This window comes from Leptonychotes weddellii, chromosome 3, assembly GCF_054177405.1.
Source record: "Leptonychotes weddellii isolate Sample4059 chromosome 3, ASM5417740v2, whole genome shotgun sequence".
In the NCBI taxonomy this organism is placed as follows: domain Eukaryota; kingdom Metazoa; phylum Chordata; class Mammalia; order Carnivora; family Phocidae; genus Leptonychotes; species Leptonychotes weddellii.
Window position 1 is genome coordinate 148,748,679 of NC_138371.1, and position 21,782 is coordinate 148,770,460.

Here is a 21,782-nt window from a genome sequence, read left to right on the forward strand (position 1 = left end):
TTTATTTATTTATTTGAGAGAGCGAGAATGAGAGAGAGAGAGTACATGAGAGGGAGGAGGGTCAGAGGGAGAAGCGGGCTCCCCGCTGAGCAGGGAGCCCGATGCGGGACTCGATCCCGGGACTCCAGGATCATGACCTGAGCCGAAGGCAGTCGCTTAACCAACTGAGCCACCCAGGCGCCCCCGTACCCTTCTTTATCCCCTCTTGCACCCTAGGAACTTAGCCTGTACAGTTTTCTTGGTTGCAAGTTAGCGGTCTACCCTGCTTGAGAAGTAAACTTGCTTGGGAACACATCTGAAACCTCAGCTTCTGTGGGTATGTTGGGTAGCATTTCTCCCAAGGTTGTCCCTAATTGTGCAGTTGCTACTGAGTTCATTCTGAGTTCATTGGGACTGTAACTTTGTGAAGGGCCCGACTCTCTTCTTGCTGCCCGCCTTCTCTGGGATGGTCTTCATGCTCTATCTGATAACCTCGTGACCCTGGATCTAGGTAACCAACCTTGGTAAATTATGGGAGAATGTATGGGAAGTCTTCACGTCTTGTTGAGGTTGTGAAAAAAGGCTTATTAAAATCCTACCCTTCTGAAGGTTTATTTTTATGAAGAAAACGAGGCACAGAAAGGAATGTTTTGTTATTTATTGAGATAGCACCTTCATTAAGAGCTTTTTAAAGGTATTGCTGAAAGAAATGCTTTGTCTTCACAGCTACAGTTTTGCAAATTGGTTAAATGTGTGTGTTTAAGATACAGTAAGACAATTACTTTCGGTGTAAGGTACACACACACACACACACACACACACACACTGCTAATATGTATCCAATGCCCCGAAATTCTCAGTTGACTTGGTCAATTAATATTTTAATTGAAAATTAAATTGAAACTTTTATTGTAGATCCCAAAACTTATTTTCCCCTTTTCCAGACTGGTCTTTTAATACCCGAATTTCATAATTTATAAGGTCTTCTATATCAAGTAGTCAACACTGGAGAGTTACTTAAGCTTTCTCAGCCTCTTCTACATTTATATTTATTTTCTACAGTTGTTGTCAGACAATAAATAAGGATGTTTGTAAAGTAGAGATAATAAAGGCTTAAACACTGGGTCTCTTTCCTAATACATTTGAAAATGTAAATGGCTTTTTTGGATAATGTACAGAAAGTAATGTTCAAAGAAAAACAACTCATTGTTGAAAGTTAAATCTTTAGTACTTTTTTTTTCTTTAAAAATGATTTATTTGAGCGAGAAAGAGTGAGAGAGACAAAGCATGAGAAGGGGGAGGGTCAGAGGGAGAAGCACATTCCCCGCTGAGTCAGGGATTCGATGTGGGACTCAATCTCGGGACTCTGGGATCATGACCCGAGCTGAAGGCAGACGCTTAACTGACTGAGCAACCTAGGCACCCCCTTTCAGTACTTCTTAATCTGCAGTCTATTGGTATAAAATTAAGAAAGCCTAGAATAATAATCTTCCCCCCCCCCAAAAAAAAAATTGGGCCCTGATTTGAATATGCAATCTTAGACATATTCAGTATCTTGGTTGGTTTTTCTCTTTGAAAATGGTCCTAACAATGTTATTTTCTATTTGGAAGTATCTTGTTTTGTGAGCATCTTTTTCCTTAATTTTTAATATATTTATGCCTTCTTTCAAGTAGATGAAGCATCTGATGATAGGGACCTGTGCCTCAGTTTCCTTTTGAATTACCAATGTTTAATAAATTCTCAAACATGTTTTAAGTTCCGAATGTTTGTTTTTTTTATGATTGAGTACATTTAAATTTCTTACATGGGCAAAGAAACTAATTGAATGTTGGTGTTGTAAATGGCATCCAACTAGCCAAGCCAAAAGAAATTTACTTGGTGGTGCTCATTAAAATGTTAGTGTTGGAGGTGGATATTTAAGTCTGTTTTTTTTTTTTTTTTTTAAAGATTTCATTTATTCATTTGAGACAGAGAGAATGAGAGAGAGAGAGCACATGAGAGGGGGGAGGGTCAGAGGGAGAAGCAGGCTCCCCGCCGAGCAGGGAGCCCGATGCGGGACTCGATCCAGGGACCCCAGGATCATGACCTGAGCCGAAGGCAGTCGCCCAACCAACTGAGCCACCCAGGCGCCCTATTTAAGTCTGTTTTGTTAGTGCTGTTGACCCTCCCGGTGTCTAGAATAGTTCCTGTCCCATTGTCGGTACTGAATGCTAATTGTTGAGTGAATGAATATGGTGAGGATTTTGATTTAGTAGTTAGACAAAGTGCTCACTAGCACCTTTGTGTGTCTTAACTGTGATTAAGAGCAGGTCACTGTCCGATGACTTATTTTATAACTGGAAGTTTGTGCTTCCTAATCCCCTTACCTGTTTCCCCCATCCCCCCACTCCCTTTCCTGCTGACAACCAGCAGTTTGTTCTCTGTATTTGAGACTGTTTCTGTTTTGTTGTTCGTTTTGCTTTTTAGATTCCACACATAAGTGAAATCATACAGTGTTTGTCTTTCTCTGTCTTACTTAGCATCGTACCCTCCAGGTCCACCCATGTTGTCTCAGATGACAAGATTTCATTCTTTTTTATTGCTGAGTAGTGTGTGTGTGTGTGTGTGTGTGTGTGTGCGCGCGCGTGTGTGTGTGTTCGTTCACCACATCTCCTGGATTCGTCTTATCAGTGGATGCTTAGATTGCTTCCATGTCTTGGGCTATTGCTGATAATGCTGCAGTGAACATAGGGGTGCATATATCTTTTTGAATTAGTGCTTTTTTCTTTGGGTAACCTAGAAGTAGAATTGCTGGATTGCATGGTACTTCTATTTTTAATTTTTTGAGGAAGATCCATGATATTTTCCATAGCAGCTACACCAATTTTCATGCCCACCTTTAGTGTACACAAGGGTTCCCTTTTTTCCACATCCTCGCCAACACTTGTTTTTTCTTTCTTTTTTCTTTTTTTGGTAACAGCCAATCTGACAGGTGTGAAGTGATAGCTCATTATATTTTAGTTAAAAAAAGAAAGCCTGTCATTTGCTTCTAGTGTCTTGCCTAGTAAGTGGGGACATTTAACAGATTTCACAGGGCTATTAGAAAGATTTCAGGCAATGTTGAATGTAAAATTACTTCGATAAATGTGAAGTGCTATCTAAATATGTGGACACATTCCTACTATGCAGTTCTTTATTCAGAATCTGAACCAAAACATACAGGGAATCCTTTTAGTTTGGCTATTTATACTTTATAGGAAACCAGTAGCGTTTTTTTCTTTGGTGGGGAGGAGGTTTGTTTTCTCTAGCTATAAATCAACCTATCTGTTAGAGTTGGGATCTCAGATTGGAAAGTTTTTGAGTGTAATTTATTTAAGAATAGGAAGTTTAAGGCAACTTCATTAGCTGTTCCTTTTCTTCTGTCTCAGATCGATATTTCTAACATGGTTTTCTTTATTCTTCCCCACTTCTCCCACCACTTTGTTTATTTTTTATTTTTTAAAGACTTATTAGAGAGATAGAACACGAGCAGTGGCGGGGTGGAGGCAGAGGGAGAAGCAGACTCCAGACGCCTCACTGAGCAGGGAGCCCGATGTGGGGCTCGATCCCAGGACCCCAGGATCATGACCTGAGCTGAAGGCAGATGCTTAACTGACTGAGCCACCCAGGCGCCCCTTCCCCCACCCTTGTAGACTGTAAATAACAAACACCAATAGAACTTTCATGGGTAGCATTAACTCATGTGATATCCTAAATTGAAATAAGGCTAATCTAGAGCCTTTGGTGAGTCCTTGTTATGAGGCTGGGATGTTAAATAACCAAATAATGATAAAAAAAAAAAAAAAAGCTTATCTGAGTAATTGGAAACACTCAGTATGTGGCTCAGTTAATTTGGGGCCAGTTAATAAAAGCTTATCTTGCCTGAAGATCCTTGAATATCCATAACTATTGAATCAGGACAGGTCACATTTGAGGAGTGTGGGTATAGTCTTCACAAATAGTATAGCCCTGCACAATTTACTATCTTGGGTCATGTTTCCTTATGAGCATCTTTCATTTCCTCTGGGATTATATGCTATGCACATGTAAATAGATAATTGCTTCTTAATTGAGTTTTTCTTTTATCTTCCTATGATACCAGTTCCCGTGTTTGTCTTGGTTGGTATGATGTAGTATTCCTCTCTAAATTTAGCCAGTGGAAAAGAAAGTTGTCGACTAATCCAGTGCTCTGAAGGTGGCCTTTTCATTTGTTAAAAGCCGCACAGATTGAACGGAGACATTAGGAAGCTTCTTGAGTGTCTGTCTTCTGGACCCCGTCCAGCCTCTTCTTGCCTGGCCCTAGATGCTATCTTCATCAGCTCATGTTTCCAGTCTTGAGGTGCTCTGTCAGATTGGGAACACAACATTAAAACTTAGTCTGTGCAGTTCATTTTAGGTAAGCTTTGTAAAGGAGTCCCTTTCTCGTCGGAAGAATAATCTGGAATGATACTGAAATTTGCAGAAACACGGTCTCTGGACATTTGCTGTTATTCTTGTATGCTAGAAATTGAAGACACACTGTCATGGCTGTGGCCTTTCATCACATCTTTGCTTTCCTCGTATGTTCAGAATAGTTTCGGTGCGTTTGCTTCAGTGCTGGGAATGATGTTCAGTACGATAAATGGCAAATCAGTAGGGACTGTGCTACTGGGAAATTTGTGGTTTCTAGCCCATTCTATCCAGCAACATGGGGATGTGTTTGCCGGATACTCCTGAACAGCCCTCCTCCTTGCCTTTCTTTTGCCAATTACATGTGTTTCTCTGTGGTTTTTTGTTTTTTTATTTTGCATTTCCACCACAAGACAGTTATTAAAATAAGCAGAGCTTATGACAGTGCATAATGTTTGTTTCAATGAATATATATCATTGACATGCTGTTTTCTTACCCCAGTGAGGAAGAAATAAAACAGTAGATATTCTCCCACAGTAGTTGTTTACTGCTTTCTTAGTACTCTAATGATTGGCTGAATTGGCTTCTATGGCAGTGAAATTTTATTTTGGTAGATGTTCATGCCTGTGTCATGGGACCCGTACGTAAATCGTCCGCGTAGGCAAGAATTCGTAGACCCTCCTTTTCTGAAACACTGGGCCTTGATCAGATGATTCAGATGCTTAATCGTGAAATCAATGTATGGAGCACTTGCTGCATGCAGGCACAGTGCTAGGTACGCGGGGGTCGGGGGCAAGATGAACTCGGCCTAGCCTTCGGAACGTGCAGTCTGGTATAACCGACTGTGCAGATCACCGCTCTTGTTCTTTTTTTCTTCCTTTCCCTTAAAACAAGCATGATGGTGCTAGCGGACCTGAGTCTGAGGGGTTTGGATAGCCAGGAGGTGCGGGAGAGCGGCCCAGACCGCAGGAACAGCATATGGAAAGGACCTACACAGGGGTGAGACTCCTGACGGGAGAGGAAGTGGCAGACCGTTGTGGGAGTAAAGTAGAGAAGTGGAGGGAGAAGAAAGGAGCTCAGGGATTCTACATGAAACGAGGGAGGCATGCGGGGTATTCAGGGCGCTTAAGGATTTCGGACTTTGTCTTAAGATGATTTGGAAGCCTTTGGGTAGTTTTCAGCAAAGGAGTGACGTGACCCCGAACAGGAAAGTGTCAGAGTGCTAACGGAATTGTTGATTGATACTAGCCTTTCTTGAAGTCTGGCAAGATGTGGAGAATGAAATGGTGATTTTAGAAATTCTTAGCCATGTGAGTGAAGTTAGACTTGAGCATGTTTTGTTTATGAGGGGATTCTTTAACTTAGATAAACTTGGAAATGTTTTCTGCTGCTTCCTCATTAATATCCTGTGTTTCTTGTGTGACTTCTTGTGAGAAGTGGTCATTTAAAATATGGCCAAACTCTTCATGATACTTAATTTACTTTGAAAATATAAAACTTTGATCTTCTCAATTACTTAAAATACATGGAGCTTTAAACTTTTACATAGTAACAGGTTTCATACATTTGAGTTTTGGAGCTCTTAACAGTTTTTATTTGTGAGTTAAAAATTTTTTTTTCATTGTAGCTATAAAATTGTATTTCGAGGAACAGGGTGTGTGTGTGTGTGTGTGTGTGTGTGTGTGAGTGCAATTCAGATACTGTCATCATCCACGTGTCTGTATTCATATACACATGTGTATGTATGTACATGCATGCTCTGTCTGATCTTCCAGTCTGTGGCATTTTAGATAAGCCAAGTTAAATCAGTAAAAGGATATTCAGCAGTAGGAGTCGCTGGTGTGCGCTAAAAGAGGATGACGGCAAGTAGGTGGATGTTTAATCTCCGGCGTAAAACCAAATACCTATTCTTAAAGAAAATCCAGGGATCTAAGCATGGGATCCCTACCCCTGACTGAGAAGCAGAGCTTGAGGGAACTTTAGTTGTGATGTCCACGGTAGACTGAGCAGGGCTGGGGGGACTATTAGATGAACTTGTAAAGCATCCCAGTCCTAGCATAAAGACCGCCCTACTTTGCACCGTTGGGATCCTCAGCCACTCTGTGGCTGCACATCTAGGCATCTCATGGGAAGTTTGCCTATGGAATAATCCAGGGATTTATGTAGTGCCTGTTGTCCATCTTCTAAGTCGGAGGCCTGTTGGGGTAATACGTATACTGGTGCAGAAGAAGCTCATGCCAATTACTTATTCAGATGAACATAGTCTGTGTTCATAAATACACACCAGTAACCAAGTCTCATTTGATTTTTGGGGAAACTGATAGCATGAACAAAATAAACAGATCGACTGACTTTGTAGGAAACAAGAAGCTAAGGGAATAGAGAAGTCCCTGTGCTTAGATTTAAGAGAATAATACACCTTTAAACAAGAACAGATTGCTGGAAAAAGCAGCAGGCAAATCATTATTTGTAGTCATTTTTAATTTGTTGGAAGTATGGAATGGGAATGGACAGGACTAAGAACCAAGCTGCTTACCCATATTTGTCAAAGGAAATCCCCCTCAAAAAGAGACAATGAGAGAAATTAGGGGACATAGATGGCAGATTCCAAACTTCTAATCTTTAACAATTCTAGAAGCAGGAACAGTTGAGAGGAAGGAAGAATAAATAATAGAAGAAAATTTCTTTGAGCTCAAGAAAGAAAACTCCCTGGTATGAACTAAGGTAGATGAGAAAAGACCTAAACCTAGACATCCTGGTTGAATTTCCAGGGTTAAAACCCTACAAAACCCTGAAGAAACAGGTTATCTGCAGTGTAATAGACCTCAGGCATTTCAAGGAATGCTAGATGCTTAGATGGGAAATGAATATTGTCTTTTTAGTTTTGAGGAAAGGTATTTTCAAACTATATGTCATGCCCAGGCAAATCATAGATTGTGGAGACAAATGGAAGGGGCTTTTGGTTCTGCAAAGATTTAGAAAATTTACTCTGCACCTGTTTTAATGGTGGAGGCAGTACAAAGAAAGAAGATCCAAGAATCTAGAAAAGAGTGCCTGTGGAGGTGACCCGGGAGGGGCCAGAAATGAGGAAATGAGAAAATAGGTGGACTCTCAACGCTTGGGGCGTTCTTCGCCCAGTGGTTGGGATCTGGTGCCAGACAATTCCTTTCTTTTCCCTGGGCCCTCTGACCGTACTCAGCTCCCCAGTGAGCGATGCTTCTGTGAGGCCACGGACACGCCACCTGTATGTGGCTTAATATCTGATGTTCACCTTAAAGTTGTCCTGATCACAGCTATCCAACAGAATGGAGAACCTGTAGACCCTGACATTGTCGAAACAGAACCATGAGGTCTGGAGATGGGAGTGGAAGGGAGGAGAGACTTCCGCGGGCTCAATATCGGACGGCAAGGCAGAGGGCAACAAGGTGATGTTGGTGTATCTGCTTAAAGTTACACAGTAGTTACAGAATTGTCCCCAAGTTCCCAAACAGAACTCGGGGAAAGTGGATCCGGGTGGGAAAGGGAAAGAGATTTTTGTTTTAGACCTTTGTATATATTTTAATGTTCTTGCATGTGCAGGCATTTAATTAATTAATTAATTTTGGGGGGGTAGGGAAAGGGAGAGAGACTCTTAAGCAGGCTCCATGCCCAGTGCAGAGCCTGACACAGGGCTCGATCTCCCGACCCTGGGATCATGACCTGAGCCGAAATTAAGAGTTGGACCCTTAACCGACTGAGCCACCCAGGCTTCCCCATGTGCAGGCATTTTAATAAAATCATGCAGTGGTTACTTTTAGGGCCAAGAAAATAGTTTTTTCTCCTCAAAGTTCTTAATTATACTTACTTTCTACCACCTCTCAATACTAGTGGGTCAGAGGCCTTTTCTGCCACGGGGCTATAAGCACGTGTATTGTGTCCCTTATTGGAAGAAAAGTATTTTAGCCCAGGAGATACTGAAGAGGAAGGAATATCCAAATTCTGTTTCCATTACTCTTCCTATTCAGGAGTGCACAGAGCTTTCTAGTAGCCTGCTGGGCTTGCATTTCCTAATACACTGGACATGGTCGAGCAGGAAGGTTCTTATTGGTGATCTAGTCTGTCCTTTCAGAAGAGGAACCACACTGTTTTCAGACATGAGATAATCGAGCCTGTTTCTTCTAGAACTGGACTGTAGCCTCTTCCTTGACTTACCTTGTTATTGCCATGTGGAGCTTGGAAGTCACTCTGGCTGGCTGTCATGGCTTGCACAGTGGCTGTCGTCCAAATTAGATGCAGCTGTCGAATCTGCATGACAACATCGCATCATTGGCAGATGGTTAGGTCATTCTTTTCCCTTGTTCTTTTCGGGTTAAATTAGGACTTTCACAGAGGCCGACTTCTCACGTTTTGTGGCCATTTTCACTGTCCTTATGTTTGATTAAAGCCACAGTCGTCAGGTCTAAAGGAAAAATGGCTTCTATAAAAGGGCATTTTTAGACATGCCTTTGAAGTGTAATTACTGCTGAAGTCAGATGTGGTTTTTTAACGTCCCCTGTTAATTGGAGATGGGAAGTCTGATCTTCTGTGCAGTTTTAGACAGAGCTCACTCCGGTCTTGGGCAGCCCTGAATTTGGTCCATGTATGCTTGGAGTTGGCAGCTTTTCTGTTTTGACCAGCGGTGAAATGGAAACAAGTTGGCTGACAGTCCAGAGAATATCCCCTTTCCAACCCTCATTTTTCAGTTTTTAGACCATTGTCCTGGTTAGAGAAGACCCACGGAGAGAGAAGAGCATTCAGTGTGTGGTCTTGGGACGGGTTAAGCTCTGAGAAGTAGAAAAAAGTCTAATGCTTAAATGGTAACTAGACACTTGAACCAGCAAGTCTTACTTTACCTAGAAAACGTTTGACCTATTAAATTCAAGATCAAGAATAATTATAAAAGTCAGATCCCTATGGAATAAATGTGGTTAAATAATACTCCTTCATGGTGAAACTTTGTAACTCTCATTCAAGTATTAAACATTTATCTGCCAGTCATTGCAGGTATATAATCCCTTAGTTACTTTTAAACCTCGTGTATTTTAAAACTTAATCCTAATGTTGAAAGTGACTTTCTTGATTAGCTCTAGGTATTATTTATATGGGTAAATGACCTCTTTTATTAGATGTTTCTTAAAGATGGTATGTAAGTCATGTTTTTGTAAGTTTTACATTTTGAATACAACCGAAGTTTATATATTGAGTATTACAGTGTTCTGGGGCTATGTGTTTATATAAATATGTATTTAAACACATAAATATGTATATTAGCATATAACACAAACACATTTATGAACATAAATATGTGTTAACATGTAACAAACACATTATGTATATTGACATAAAACAAGTATACTTACGGTTACAATTAACTTATCCTGAATAAATAGTCACTAAGAATACAATTAGGGAGGGTCGTTTACTAGTTCTGTAGCCCCTCTCCTTATGTGAATACACTGGCAAATGTGTAATAGTTGAATCTTCTTTACTTTGTGTATGTCTGGGAGAGATTGCTAAGAACACCTGTTTCAAAGAAGTAGTAGGCCTTCCCAGCTCCATGTGCATATTCATTGGGTCATGGAGAGCGGTGGAGAAATTAATGCTATCAAGTTTACCCAGTAAAAATAGGGGATCAGATAAGCTGCAGGCCATATGTTCCTACTCCTGGGGGCTTGCTCAAGCTGGGGCCAAGTCAGCAGTGCTTACTTAATGTGAACTTGAAGCCCGAGTCTGGGCAGTCTGAGTTTATGAGAGTGAACCAGTAAAATACTATCTTTGCCTAGGTTCCTTAATTCCTTTAAGTTTAGCGTGAACATTTGAGTACATCAGTGTGCAAGCCTTTCTGTAGGCTCTAACCTCTAGGTATGGACAAATATAATCTGATTACCTGGGGAGTTTATAGCTGAGAGGATGGCTCATGAAAACAGAATCTTCTTGCCTAGTGGTGTGTGGGTTTAGGTCAAAGTGCTGTGGTCTGGATGAAACTTCCTGCCAACATAAGTGAATAGCAGGTATTAAAAGAGATGATGTCTCCCGTCCCTTCCCTGATCTTAGACCACTTGGTCACTGGTGTGAGTGAAAGGCCATGTATGGAATTCCTCCAGTAGTTTGGCTTAGTACTGAGTCCTGCCCACCTGTTATGTAAAGAAGGCATAAAAGCAGAGGATTGAAAGTTTATCTCCCCTTTCCTCCTCTGGCCTTACTTTCCAGGACTCTGTGGTAGAGAACACCATTATTTAAGTGTCAGAGACATGACCTTAGGAGCCTGTGGTTTTGAAGAAACCATATTTCTTAAAATGTGGCATTTGGGACATATGTTTCCTCTGAGATAGTCTTTGGATACATAAGTGAGCACTGTTGACCTACCCTGATCAAGTTGTGGAATGTTCAAGGTTTAGTACTTTGGCTCCGACTGAGTTGAGGAAAGATCGAGTCTGTGAAATTGTCTAGATAAGAAGGCATAATGTAGAAAGCATGCACATCATTTTGAGAGGACATTTTGAGAGGACAGGTTAAAATGCCTGAGAATTAGGAGTGAAAGAGCAGAACATTTCTGTACTGTCCTTTCTCCTAGTTAACTTCTAGAACATTCCCCCTCTGGGTTTAGAGTATGGTTTTCCTCCAACTAGGTGTAACTTTTCAGTAGGCTTCTTTAAAAAAAAAATGCTTTATAGTCTGTGAATGCATGCCACAAACTGCAGACTTTTGTCTTGTGCTTGCCACAGCCCTGCTTATTATCTTCCCACAAACGTGCCTTTTCACGTGGAGACCCTGCAAACACTAAGATGTTACCTGACTTGCTCCACATGAGAACTAGGATGTGGCAGGTTGGAGACTGGAATTCTGGTATCTGGATTCTTAGTCCAATCTCCTTATAATCTTCTGTTGATCTTTAATATGTTGTGAAAAATTGCAGTAAAGAAGTACCCTGTTGGCCTTCATTGCTGTAACGCAACACCTGACTTACCTTACAGTGCAGTTCTAATCCTGTGTGTTCTCCAGAGTGACTATTATAAAAGTGGTACGTGTGTTAGCCCGGGGGTTGGCAAACTGTGGCCGTATCTGGCCTTCAGCCTGTTCTTGCATGGCCTGTGAGATAAGAATGCTGCTCACGTTTTCAAATAGTTGGAAAACATGAAAATTCATGGCCCATAATTTTTATGCAATTCACCTCTCAGTGTGTATAAATAAAGACTCTTGTTTTCTCCTCTGGTTCTGTTCTGTTCTCATTCTATTAATATGCTCGTCTTTTCCCTTATCCTAAAACTATCCTCCCTTGAGTTTCATGCTCTGCAAACTACAACCCTGTTTCTTCTTTCTTTTGTAGCCGGATCTCTCTAGAAAGAGTTATTTCTTTACCTCATCTTATATCTGCTTAACCTCATAACACAGATTTCTGCTTTAGCTCCTCTGTTGAACCTGCTCCCATCAGTGGCCCAGTTATCCAGCCCGTTGCTGTTTCTTACTCATTATCCTGTAGGACCTCTCTGCAGGAATTCCCATATTAACTGCTGCTTCCAGGTTGCAGCCCTTCATTACCTTTAGTGGTTTGGGGCTCTACTGATCCTTGAGCTCCTGAATTCTCTCAGTGACCTCTCTTAGTCTCTGTTACTGAGTCTCCCTTTACCCACTCATAAATGTTCCTTAAGTACCTTCCTTATGTACATTCTCCTTGGGTGATTTCATTCATGCCTATGGCTTCATCTAACACCTACTTGTTTACGTGCCCCGAATTCTTCCTCTAGCTTCTTTCCCGAGCTCTCAACTCCTTAGTGGGCACCAGCACGTAGGCATGTCCTATAACTGTCTCAAATGCAGCTCATTTTCTCCTCTCACTAAGCATGCTTATCTCATGTTGCTTGTCTCAGTGGATGGCGTCAATGTCTTAGAAACCATGGCCTTAGCTTTGGCCACCACCTTTCCTCCACTCCCTGTATTCATTGGGCCACCAGGTGACTCCTCTTTAGCTCAGATGTGGCTTAGTTAACATGTTCTCATCAAGTGTTCTGCTGAACCTTTAGTTCAGTACCTTGGATGTCTCACCAGCTCCCCCGTGAATCCTAACTGGTCTTCTGGTCATCACTCTGCCCACATTGTCCATCGTCTGTATGACGATTTATGTCATCTTCATAAAACACGTATCTGACCATGCCTTTCTCATTCTCAGAACACCGATTGAATATTAAAGCGCATCCTCCTAATGACAGTGCAGAACCTGCTGCTCCTGACCCACCAGTCCCGGCTCTTCTCCCACGTGCCTACGCCTCAGTCCCAACGCCATTCTCCATTCCTTGAGTGTGCACTGCTTTGTCTTGCTTCCATGGCTTCTGCCAAGTTATTTCTGTCTGGAATGGCATTGTACCCTGCAGGGTAAACTCCTCAACCTTCAAGAGCCATGTTAAACATAGTGTCTTCTGGTGAAGTCTTTGGTCTCCCTTGGAAAGTGAATCACCGTCTTCACTTTGTGAGTGTACTTCATGGTGCCTTTATTCCACTTACTCTATCACATCAGATGCATATCCGACTTGCCTGCCTTCGGCGCTAGCTGGGCTTTAGGAATTGGAGTGGGAAGGAGAGGAGAGCGATAATCAAATTGTATTCATCTCCGTATCTGCAGCATCTGGTACTTTATAGCCCCGTGGTGGGTGCCTGCTCAAATGAATAGAGAAATGAATTTTAAAAAGCAGGTGGGAGCATCAGGGCCAGATTTCTCAGAACGACTGTGGAGCAGGAAAATAACTATGTGCTGTGTGTGTCTTTGGAAGATATTTGCATCACTACTGGAGACTGAACTTTCATGTTTTTGGGTTTTGGTTTTTTTAATATTTGTGGGTAAATTTTGGATGAAGGAATGACTCTGGATGTGGTCTGTAAATGTTGGGTGTCTGCATCATTCTGGAGCACTTCACTTTTTTTGTGTGTGTGTGTGCAGGGGCCCCAAAAAAATCTTCACAGGATCTTGCCTGTGAAGATTTAAATATTAGTTGGCCAGTTTCTCAAGATCCTGGGTTAGGGAATGAGGAAGGAGAATATAAATTTGGTAGCTGAGAGGAGCTATGAGCAAGGACATACAAAATTATGACTTATTTAGAAAGCAGTTTTGTGAATTTTAATACAACAGATCTAAGATTTGTTTTTAATGAGTTTTCATCAGACTTATTAAAAACTGAAGAAGTAGAACATGTATAGGGCTGCTTTGGACTGATTTCTTCACACTTCCAGGATCATTGTGGCCTCCTGAAGGGATGACCCTGGGTCGTTTGCTTTGCATGAGAGAGAGAGAAGAGGATGTGGCAAAGTAGCCTGAGCCATGGTCTCTACAAGCTGCAGTTTTGCCTTTTGCAGCCTTACTCTTAGATGAGAAAGGGGTAAAAGGATAGAAGTAGGGAAGATAGGGCTTGTTTTCTAGAGAAACTTGCTCCTGTATCTTAGTCTGTTCCGGCCACTAGAACAAAATCCCGCAGAGGAGGCGGCTTATAAATGGCAGAAGTTTTATGGCTGGCAGTTCTGGAGGCTGGACGTCCACGATCAGGTGCCGGCGGAGTCGGGCTCGGAGGTCCCCATGCCGGGTTGCAGACTTCTTGTTGTGCCCTCGTGTTTGGAAAGGGCTCAGGCGCTCTTTGGAACCTCTTCTATAAGGCACTAATCCAATTCATGAGGGTTCTATCCTCCTGATGTAAGCTTCTCCCAGAGGCCCCACCTATATAATACCTTCCTCTTTGGGGGTTAGCATTTCACCATGAATTTTGGGGGACACAAACATTCAGACCACAGGACCCTGATTAGGAATGCGGCTGTGCCGTTAGAAGCCAGTAGAAAGAGTAAGAGTGCTGCCCCCCAGGACTGACTGCTTCACCTAACTCAGATGCTACACCGTTGGAAGCAGGACATAGAGAAATTCCGCGAAACGCTCTTAGCTGTTTTGTGAATAGTGTCTTTGATTGTAAGAAATGGTAGCATTTCAAGAATTTGAGGAAGCTTTGTTGCCTTCTTGCATGGTTTACTGCCAACTGGTGTTCTTGGCACAGCCCTTCACTTTAACTGTGCCACGCAGCGTTGTAGGAATGAGCTCATTCTAAGACAGGGACCCAATCGTAGGTCCTAGCCATAAGTGATATAAAGTCCTTTAGCTGGAAACCAGAAGATTCACACACACAAAGTTCAACAACTTAATAGTTATTAGGAAGTACTAAGACATTGTGCTCCTGCAGGTATATGTCTTCATGGAGCCTCTGTCTAGCTGGGCTGAAAGGACTAAACTAACTTTTGTCTTCAGAGATACTATATATATTGAATTACAGTTAATAAGTTTAAGAAGTTGGGCAGAACCATTTAGGTGTTAAGGTAGGAATGGTAGAATGGTTTGAAATAGGAGATATTAGTGAACTCGGCCAAGATTTTGAACACACTGAGCTTTGACTGTTTACTGTGTGCCAGACAGTGTATTAGGTACTGAAGGCCATCTCTCTAGGGAGAAGAAAGTGTGAAAAGGATCGTTTCTGGAATGTATTCTAGCACTGCCTTATTGTTGAACTCTAAGTACCGATCTTTGAGGATTATCACTGAGCTTCTCATTAGATCAGTTTCTCTTTTTCCTTTTATGCAAATTAAGTCCTACTCTTTCTTAAATTTGATTTTGACTATATGCAGAGACCTATGTATTCCACAAAAATTTCAATATTTACTGTGTTTGCTATGAACCTAGGCAAGGCATGGAAGGAATGTCATTGTTACTTTTTGATTAATAATTTTCAGTGTGGAGAATTAAAGAAATTTAGATTCTTTCTTAAACCTATCCTGTCCTTTGTGATTTTTCTGGATATTATCATCACTGGAACATTTATCAAATTAAACTTTTTCTTGGGGGGCATTTATATTTAATGATGTACAAAAATAGCTTCACAGATTTGTAATTTATTTTTTAAGTCTGGCAATTTTGAAGATGTACCAAAAATAATTGCCCATTAGACATTCTTTTGGCAGAAAGATGAAGGACCAGTCCACACCTTAGTACTTTATCAAATTTATTTCAATAGAAGATGCTTGTTAGGGGCACCTGGGTGGCTCAGTTGTCAAGCGTCTGCCTTCAGCTCAGGTCATGATCCCAGGGTCCTGGGATCGAGCCCGCCATCGGGCTCCCTGCTGAGCAGGGAGCCTGCTTCTCCCTCTCCCACTCCCCCTGCTTGTGTTCCCTCTCTCGCTGTGTCTCTTTCTGTCAAATAAATAAAATCTTAAAGAAAAAAAAAAAAGACGCTTGTTAGAGGAGGGAGGCAACATAGAAGGTTTTGCTGTCCGAGTGTGTTAGCAAGGAAACCAGAAATGCTGGAGGTGGGCAGGAGGGCACAGCGGTGGGGAGGGGTCCTGGCGAGATGATCCCGAGCGCCTTCCAGATCCCATGTGCCGTGAAGAGCCACTGCGGAACTTCAGTGGGAGAGAGTAATACAGTTTAAATAGTATCAGAGGATGCAGCCGTGGTCGTGATGTTCAGAGCGGGCTGGCCGGGGCGGTGGTGGTGACTACAGGTTGGTTGAGGAGTAGATGGCGTTCATCTGGTGTGAGGTGGCGAGCATCTCGATTCAGGAGGTTGCAGTAGGATGAGAGAGCATGCGGAAAAGAGTGTCCTGGGAGGCGGTCCAACTTAAGGTATTTGGGAATGAAAACCTTTAGTGTGTCCTGGTGTTTGGGCCCAGCTCTGCTATTCGAGGGCTTGGAATAGAACAAAAAGTTACGGAGTCCATGCCACCTCCAAGTTTGAGAAGCGCCTGACTTATAGGTAGAACTTTGCAGTGGAGGGTAGGGAAATGTAACGCTGTTCAGAACTTTATTATCCATTTTCTCCATTAGCAACATTGTCTTACTTTGTTTTTAGGGTCCTTGCAATCATCACTGAGCCTCTCAGATAACTTAATTATCTTCATATGAAAAGTCCATTAAATTAATTGACTGAAAAAGATAAAATTGTCCTTTAGAAGGTTCTTTTGTTTTATGTTCTATAAGAATGCTTCCTGGGGGGCACCTGGCTGGCTTGCTCAGTAGAGCATGTGACTCTTGATCTTGGGGTCATGAGTTCAAGCGCCACAACACCCATAAAAATGCTTCGTGTTACAAATTGTATAATCCTTCGGCTACATAGTGAAGAAGTAGGATGTAATGGCTTCCGCTCTTTTCGCTTCTCCTCCGCCACAGCCTTGGGTGCTGGTCTGACATTGTTTTGTTAGCTTGCCCCCATGATAATTCTCCTCCCTCTTCTTAAAAACCTCCATGCTCAAGGACAGTGTAGAGCATTCTTTCTTGCAATAGATGCTAATTGTGTTCTTAGTCGGGATCTTGCTGTCATAGCTACAATCACTGTGCCATTGTGCTGGGAGTCTGGGTCACAGTAGTTACTGTGCCGAGAGATGAATGCTGTTTACTTGGGATGCGTTGTCGCCTGCATCTGTGGGTGAGAACACGCAGTTACTGTAATTTGCCTGGCAAGTGATCAAACATCATCTGTTTAGCAAGTCAGCCGTCACAAAGAGCTGTTGATCTTTTTTTTTAATATAGAATTTTAATGAGAAACTTGGAGTCCTAGAGTTTGAAGATGTGAAAGCAGCTAACCCCAATCTTTCAGTGTATTTGGGGATCAGGTTTACATATCTAGTTCTGTTCCGGGACTGGGAATGCCAGCTCCGCGGGTCTCTGCTCTGGCTCAGCTTGAGAAGAGCTGCTTAACCACGCGTAGTTACATACTGGGTAAGTGAGGTGACTGGTGTGAGTTAGGAACCAAGCTTCGCTGCCGCAGTGGCCCCTTGCGGACACTTGCGAATTCCGAAAGAGGGGTCATTGCGAATGCAGTTTCTTTGCCTAGCTCTTTCACCTACAGAAGGAAAAGGTTTTTTTTTTTTTTTAATTTTTTTTTTTGGAATGGGATGGTACTTATCTCAAGAACTCTTGCTTGAAATAAGAGGAAACGTTTTGCTCTTTTAAATAACCTTGGTGATATTTGCAAGGATGTTAAGAATCCCAGTTTTGGAGCCAATTATTTTCTTGACCCCCCACATCCCATGGTGTCTCTCTCTTCACCCCACTGCCCATTTTTAAATACTTTTTAGTTGTCCGACTGACTGCGCATTAGCAGTGCTCATTAAAAGTGGTCTGGGGCATGCATGTCACAGTGGCCCTTTGTATACTTGCTCCTCCAGGTTTTGTCACATTTCCAGCAAATACCCAGTTATTGCTTTAAGTGAGGTTTAACCTCATCTATATTTCTGAGGTGTTCCCTCCTGTCCTGCTTATTAGTACATGTCAAAATGATTGCTTTTCAGAAAAATGGATGTTCCTAGCACAGTAATTTGCATCCCTTGAAGGGAGAGTACGTGGTATTTGGTGTGACTTAAGTTTTTACAGTTTGAGGTCTTTTTCATGATCTCAAGAACTTAGAAATAGCAGCAGGGGTTGGCAATTTGGGAGGAGGGAAATACATTAATTAGGCCAGGTGAAATGTAAGAATTAGATCATTTGCCCATTGTAGGTAATACTCCTTTTTGTTCCTTACTTTAAAGGATTAAAGTAATAGTATGTGTCATCCTACCTTTAAATGTTACACAAGAAACACATGTTCCATACAGAAAATTTGGAAGATATTTTTTATTAAAAAAATACCCAGCAAATCACCAGTTAATCTCTATGCCTGCCATCACAAATAGCTGTCATTAAATTTTGTAACCTTCTCCTGTGGTTTTGTTATTATTTTTCCATAAGGCTTGTTTTGGACTCAGGGCGGCCATTCAGAAAGGCAGTCGTCCTGTTAAGTTTGTCCTGTAAGCCAAGAGCACCAACATTTTCTGATACAAAATGGGTTGAAAATTAATCTTAGGAAGGAAAAATATAGGACTATGTATAGTTAATACTAACATTCCCCACAATTTTTAATTTTGAGGTTTTTTTGGACACTCACCTTTTATATTACTACAAAACACTTAAGTCCTTGTGCAGAAATAGAGTAGGAAAACAACATTTCCAGTGTAGAAACTCAAAACAAGGTTTCCTTATTACCCAGGCATATTGGCTTTAATCAAGCTGATTACTAATTCTTAAATGGAGGTATCAACAGGAATTCACAAATGGCCTGTTTTTACATGTTTCCGCCTTAGATAAATGGAAGTCATTTAAGATATCTTTATGAAACGTTGCTTTGTCTTTTCGTTTTTTTTTTTAACCTCTGCCCTTTCTCCCTCTGACCAGTCAGCTCCCGGGTAGCTAACTGCTGTTGTTTGTTTTCTGCTTCTGTGACAGTGAGCCGATGGCGGAGTCTCTTCTCTTCAAATGTCTCACTGGCTTTTCCTTACAGTCCTGTTGCAAGACTCAGCCCATATAGCAATGGCATTAATACTCCCAGCTTCTCTAAAACCTCAAATAAAGCAATACTAACACCTGAGAGAACAGGTAATCTTTCAACTTCTTGACTAGCTGCTTGCATTGTCAGTAAGAACAGCTTAAGTACCCTCTTTCCCTGGAAAAGTTGAGGGTGATCCTGCAATGGAGAGTGTGTGCTGCACACTGACTCTGGGTGCAGAGAGGAGGCCGGCCTTAATTTGCTTGAGCACCGGGAGGCAACGTGCTGTCCCTTGTGTGTCGTCGGCAGGTTTTCCCTGGTTAGCGAAGACCTGCGTGTCTGGTGACCTTTCCAGACACCTAATGTGCTTTCAGCATTAAATGTCGAACTCGGTTCAGGTATTTTCATTATGATTCAGGAAGATAAACCTTTTGTGTCTTTGGTTTTTTAAGTTATATTTTTCTGATAGCTTTTTGTTTTTAAAGCCAGGGCTACACAGAAGAAATAGCCACAGTACCTTTTTGTGAGATGAAGTTCTCTTCCTCTCCTTATTTGTGTCAGCGTTGGTGTGATTCCATTCCTACAGCTGTTCTCCCTTTGGGTCCTTTCTTCCTTCGTTCTCTTACACAAGCCATTGCTTTTTTTACTTTCGTGAGTTACTACGGGTCTCCTGTGACTACTGTGCTCTGTCCTTTATTAAGGTTTTGGATATGCTTCTGTGTATATATGCGTGCCTTTTCTGTGTGATGTTCTTGTACCTGTTCGAAAAATGGACCAGATTATAATTTAATAATCAATTACTACCAGAGACAAGCATATCTGATTATTAATTGAAAGTGAACATGGATATGTATTCTTATATAATGCCTTTAGATATATGTCTAATGGGATGCAGATTTCACCACTGGTGAGATAGATATATATATATATATATAGTTTTTTTAATATGGTAAAAAATAACTCCATCTACCCTCTTAATAATTTTTTTTTGGTGTGTAGTACAGAGTGATTTTTTTTAAATTGTGAAAATTGAATTTGAAAAAACAAATGGTTTTGCATATGTGAATTATGAACATGTGAAAGATATGCATATTGTCTCGCTGGTAAATGGTGATGTGTTGGTCACTTTTGGGTGACCTGGAACTAGGGAAAAAATTGCTGACTTGATACAGGAATTGTTAGGCATGATGTAGATATCAGTTCTTCAGGCTAAATAATAAACGTATTTCCTTTGTGTTTTAGGTTACACCTCCAGGGGCTCCCCTCTCAGTCCCCAGTCCTCTATAGACAGTGAGCTGAGCACTTCGGAATTGGAAGATGATTCTATCTCCATGGGATATAAGTTACAGGATCTCACTGACGTTCAGATCATGGCTCGTCTCCAAGAAGAAAGTATGTTCTTTTTAAAGTAGAAAACTTCTTAAACTAGAGGCTTCTGCTTAAAATGTAAGGAGGTAGGGAGGCTCGGGCATTTCTCCCCAGGTAATGGGTAAACATTAGATGCTTTTTCTCATACTCCCCTAGCTTGTAGGTGGGCCAGTTAGTGCTTCTCAGGCTCTTGTGGGCATCGGAAGGTGTTAGAACATACAAAATACATTATATATAAAGACATTGATCAGAATACATTAATATAAAGACATTGTGGTATAGCTACTGTGGAAACCGTTTGTCCATTTCTTAAAAAACTAACCATGCGATTTTCATAGGCCCCAGCAAGTTGCCTGCCGGTTGCAGTCTTGGGCACTTTTCCCAGAATAGTGGAAATTTGTGTTCACACAAATAGCTGTACATGTTTGTGGTGCTTTATTCGTAATAGCCCCGAACTGGCAGGAACTCAGATGCCCTTCAGGCGGTGCATGGTTCATGAGGCTGGGGCGCCACATACCCTGGAGTACCACTACTCAGCAGTAAGGAGGAGTGGACTGTTGATGCAGGCGGCGTCTTGGATGACTCTCCCAGGAATAATGCTGAGTGAGAAAAGATAATTTCATACTGCCGTAATTCCATTTATATAACATTTGAGAATGAGAAAATTTTAGAAATGGGAGGACAGATGAGTGGGGGATGGGGGTTAGAGACAGGATGTGGGATCTCGGGAGGGAGGTAGATGTGGTGATGAAAGGGCAGCACAAGGGATTTTTGTTGTTTTGTGAGTTTTTGGAGTTGTTCAGTATTTTGACACTGGTGGTAGATATTTGATCGTACATTTGATCCTACAGATCCTAAAATGTATAGCACTTAATACTTACATGTACCTGAGTAAAACTGGGAATATCTAAACAAGATGGGTTTATATCACAATATCCCAGTTGTCATATTATTCTGTAATTTTGCAAAATGCTACCGTTGGGGGAAACTGGGCAGAGTGCACAAGCAACCTCTGTATTAGTTCTTTGAACTGCATGTAAGTCTATAGTTATCTTAATATAGGCTCAGTTAAAATGCATTGATAAACTTCTCAGGATAAATAATGGTAGAAGAGAAGATAATTGAACTGGGACAGCTTATCACTGGTTCTGCAGTAAAGTTAACCAGTCATCTAGGAATGAACTACTGCAAGGGTATTATAAGGGCATCAAAACGCACAGTGAGCTGCCGAACACTGGATGGGGTTAGGCTTGTTCTGGAATTACCTTTTCAGGTCAGCATAAAATAGAAACAGCCAACTATCCTTTCATTGAAGCATGGCCATTTCCTGCTTTCAGAATTAGGGCTATTATGAGAAACACTGTCATGCTTATGGAGAGTTTAATAAGATAACATTCTGAGGGGCAAAGTGATGGTTTTATGTTATTATTCAGTAGTAGTAAAATAACAGCGAGTTGTTCTGAAAACATATTGCTAAACGATTAATGTCCTTTCCTTCTTCTTTTTTTTTTTTTTTAAAGATTTTATTTATTTATTTGAGAGAGAGAATGAGAGAGAACACATGAGAGGGGGGAGGGTCAGAGGGAGAAGCAGACTCCCCGCCGAGCAGGGAGCCTGATGCGGGACTCGATCCCAGGACTCCAGGATCATGACCTGAGCCGAAGGCAGTCGCTTAACCAACTGAGCCACCC

At 41.6% G+C, this 21,782-nt stretch overlaps 1 protein-coding gene across 2 annotated transcripts in view; it reads left to right on the top strand.

The window, feature by feature from the left end:
- Positions 1-21,782, top strand: part of SLAIN1 (SLAIN motif family member 1) — a 58,521-nt gene that overhangs the window by 22,132 nt on the left and 14,607 nt on the right. Inside the window, exons 3-4 of one of the 2 annotated variants that reach the window (XM_081815081.1) lie at positions 18,684-18,833; positions 19,966-20,115. In XM_081815081.1, the coding sequence (XP_081671207.1) occupies positions 18,684-18,833; positions 19,966-20,115 (300 nt within the window). The remainder of the gene's footprint in view (positions 1-18,683; positions 18,834-19,965; positions 20,116-21,782) is intronic. The other variant, XM_081815083.1, reaches the window with a different exon arrangement.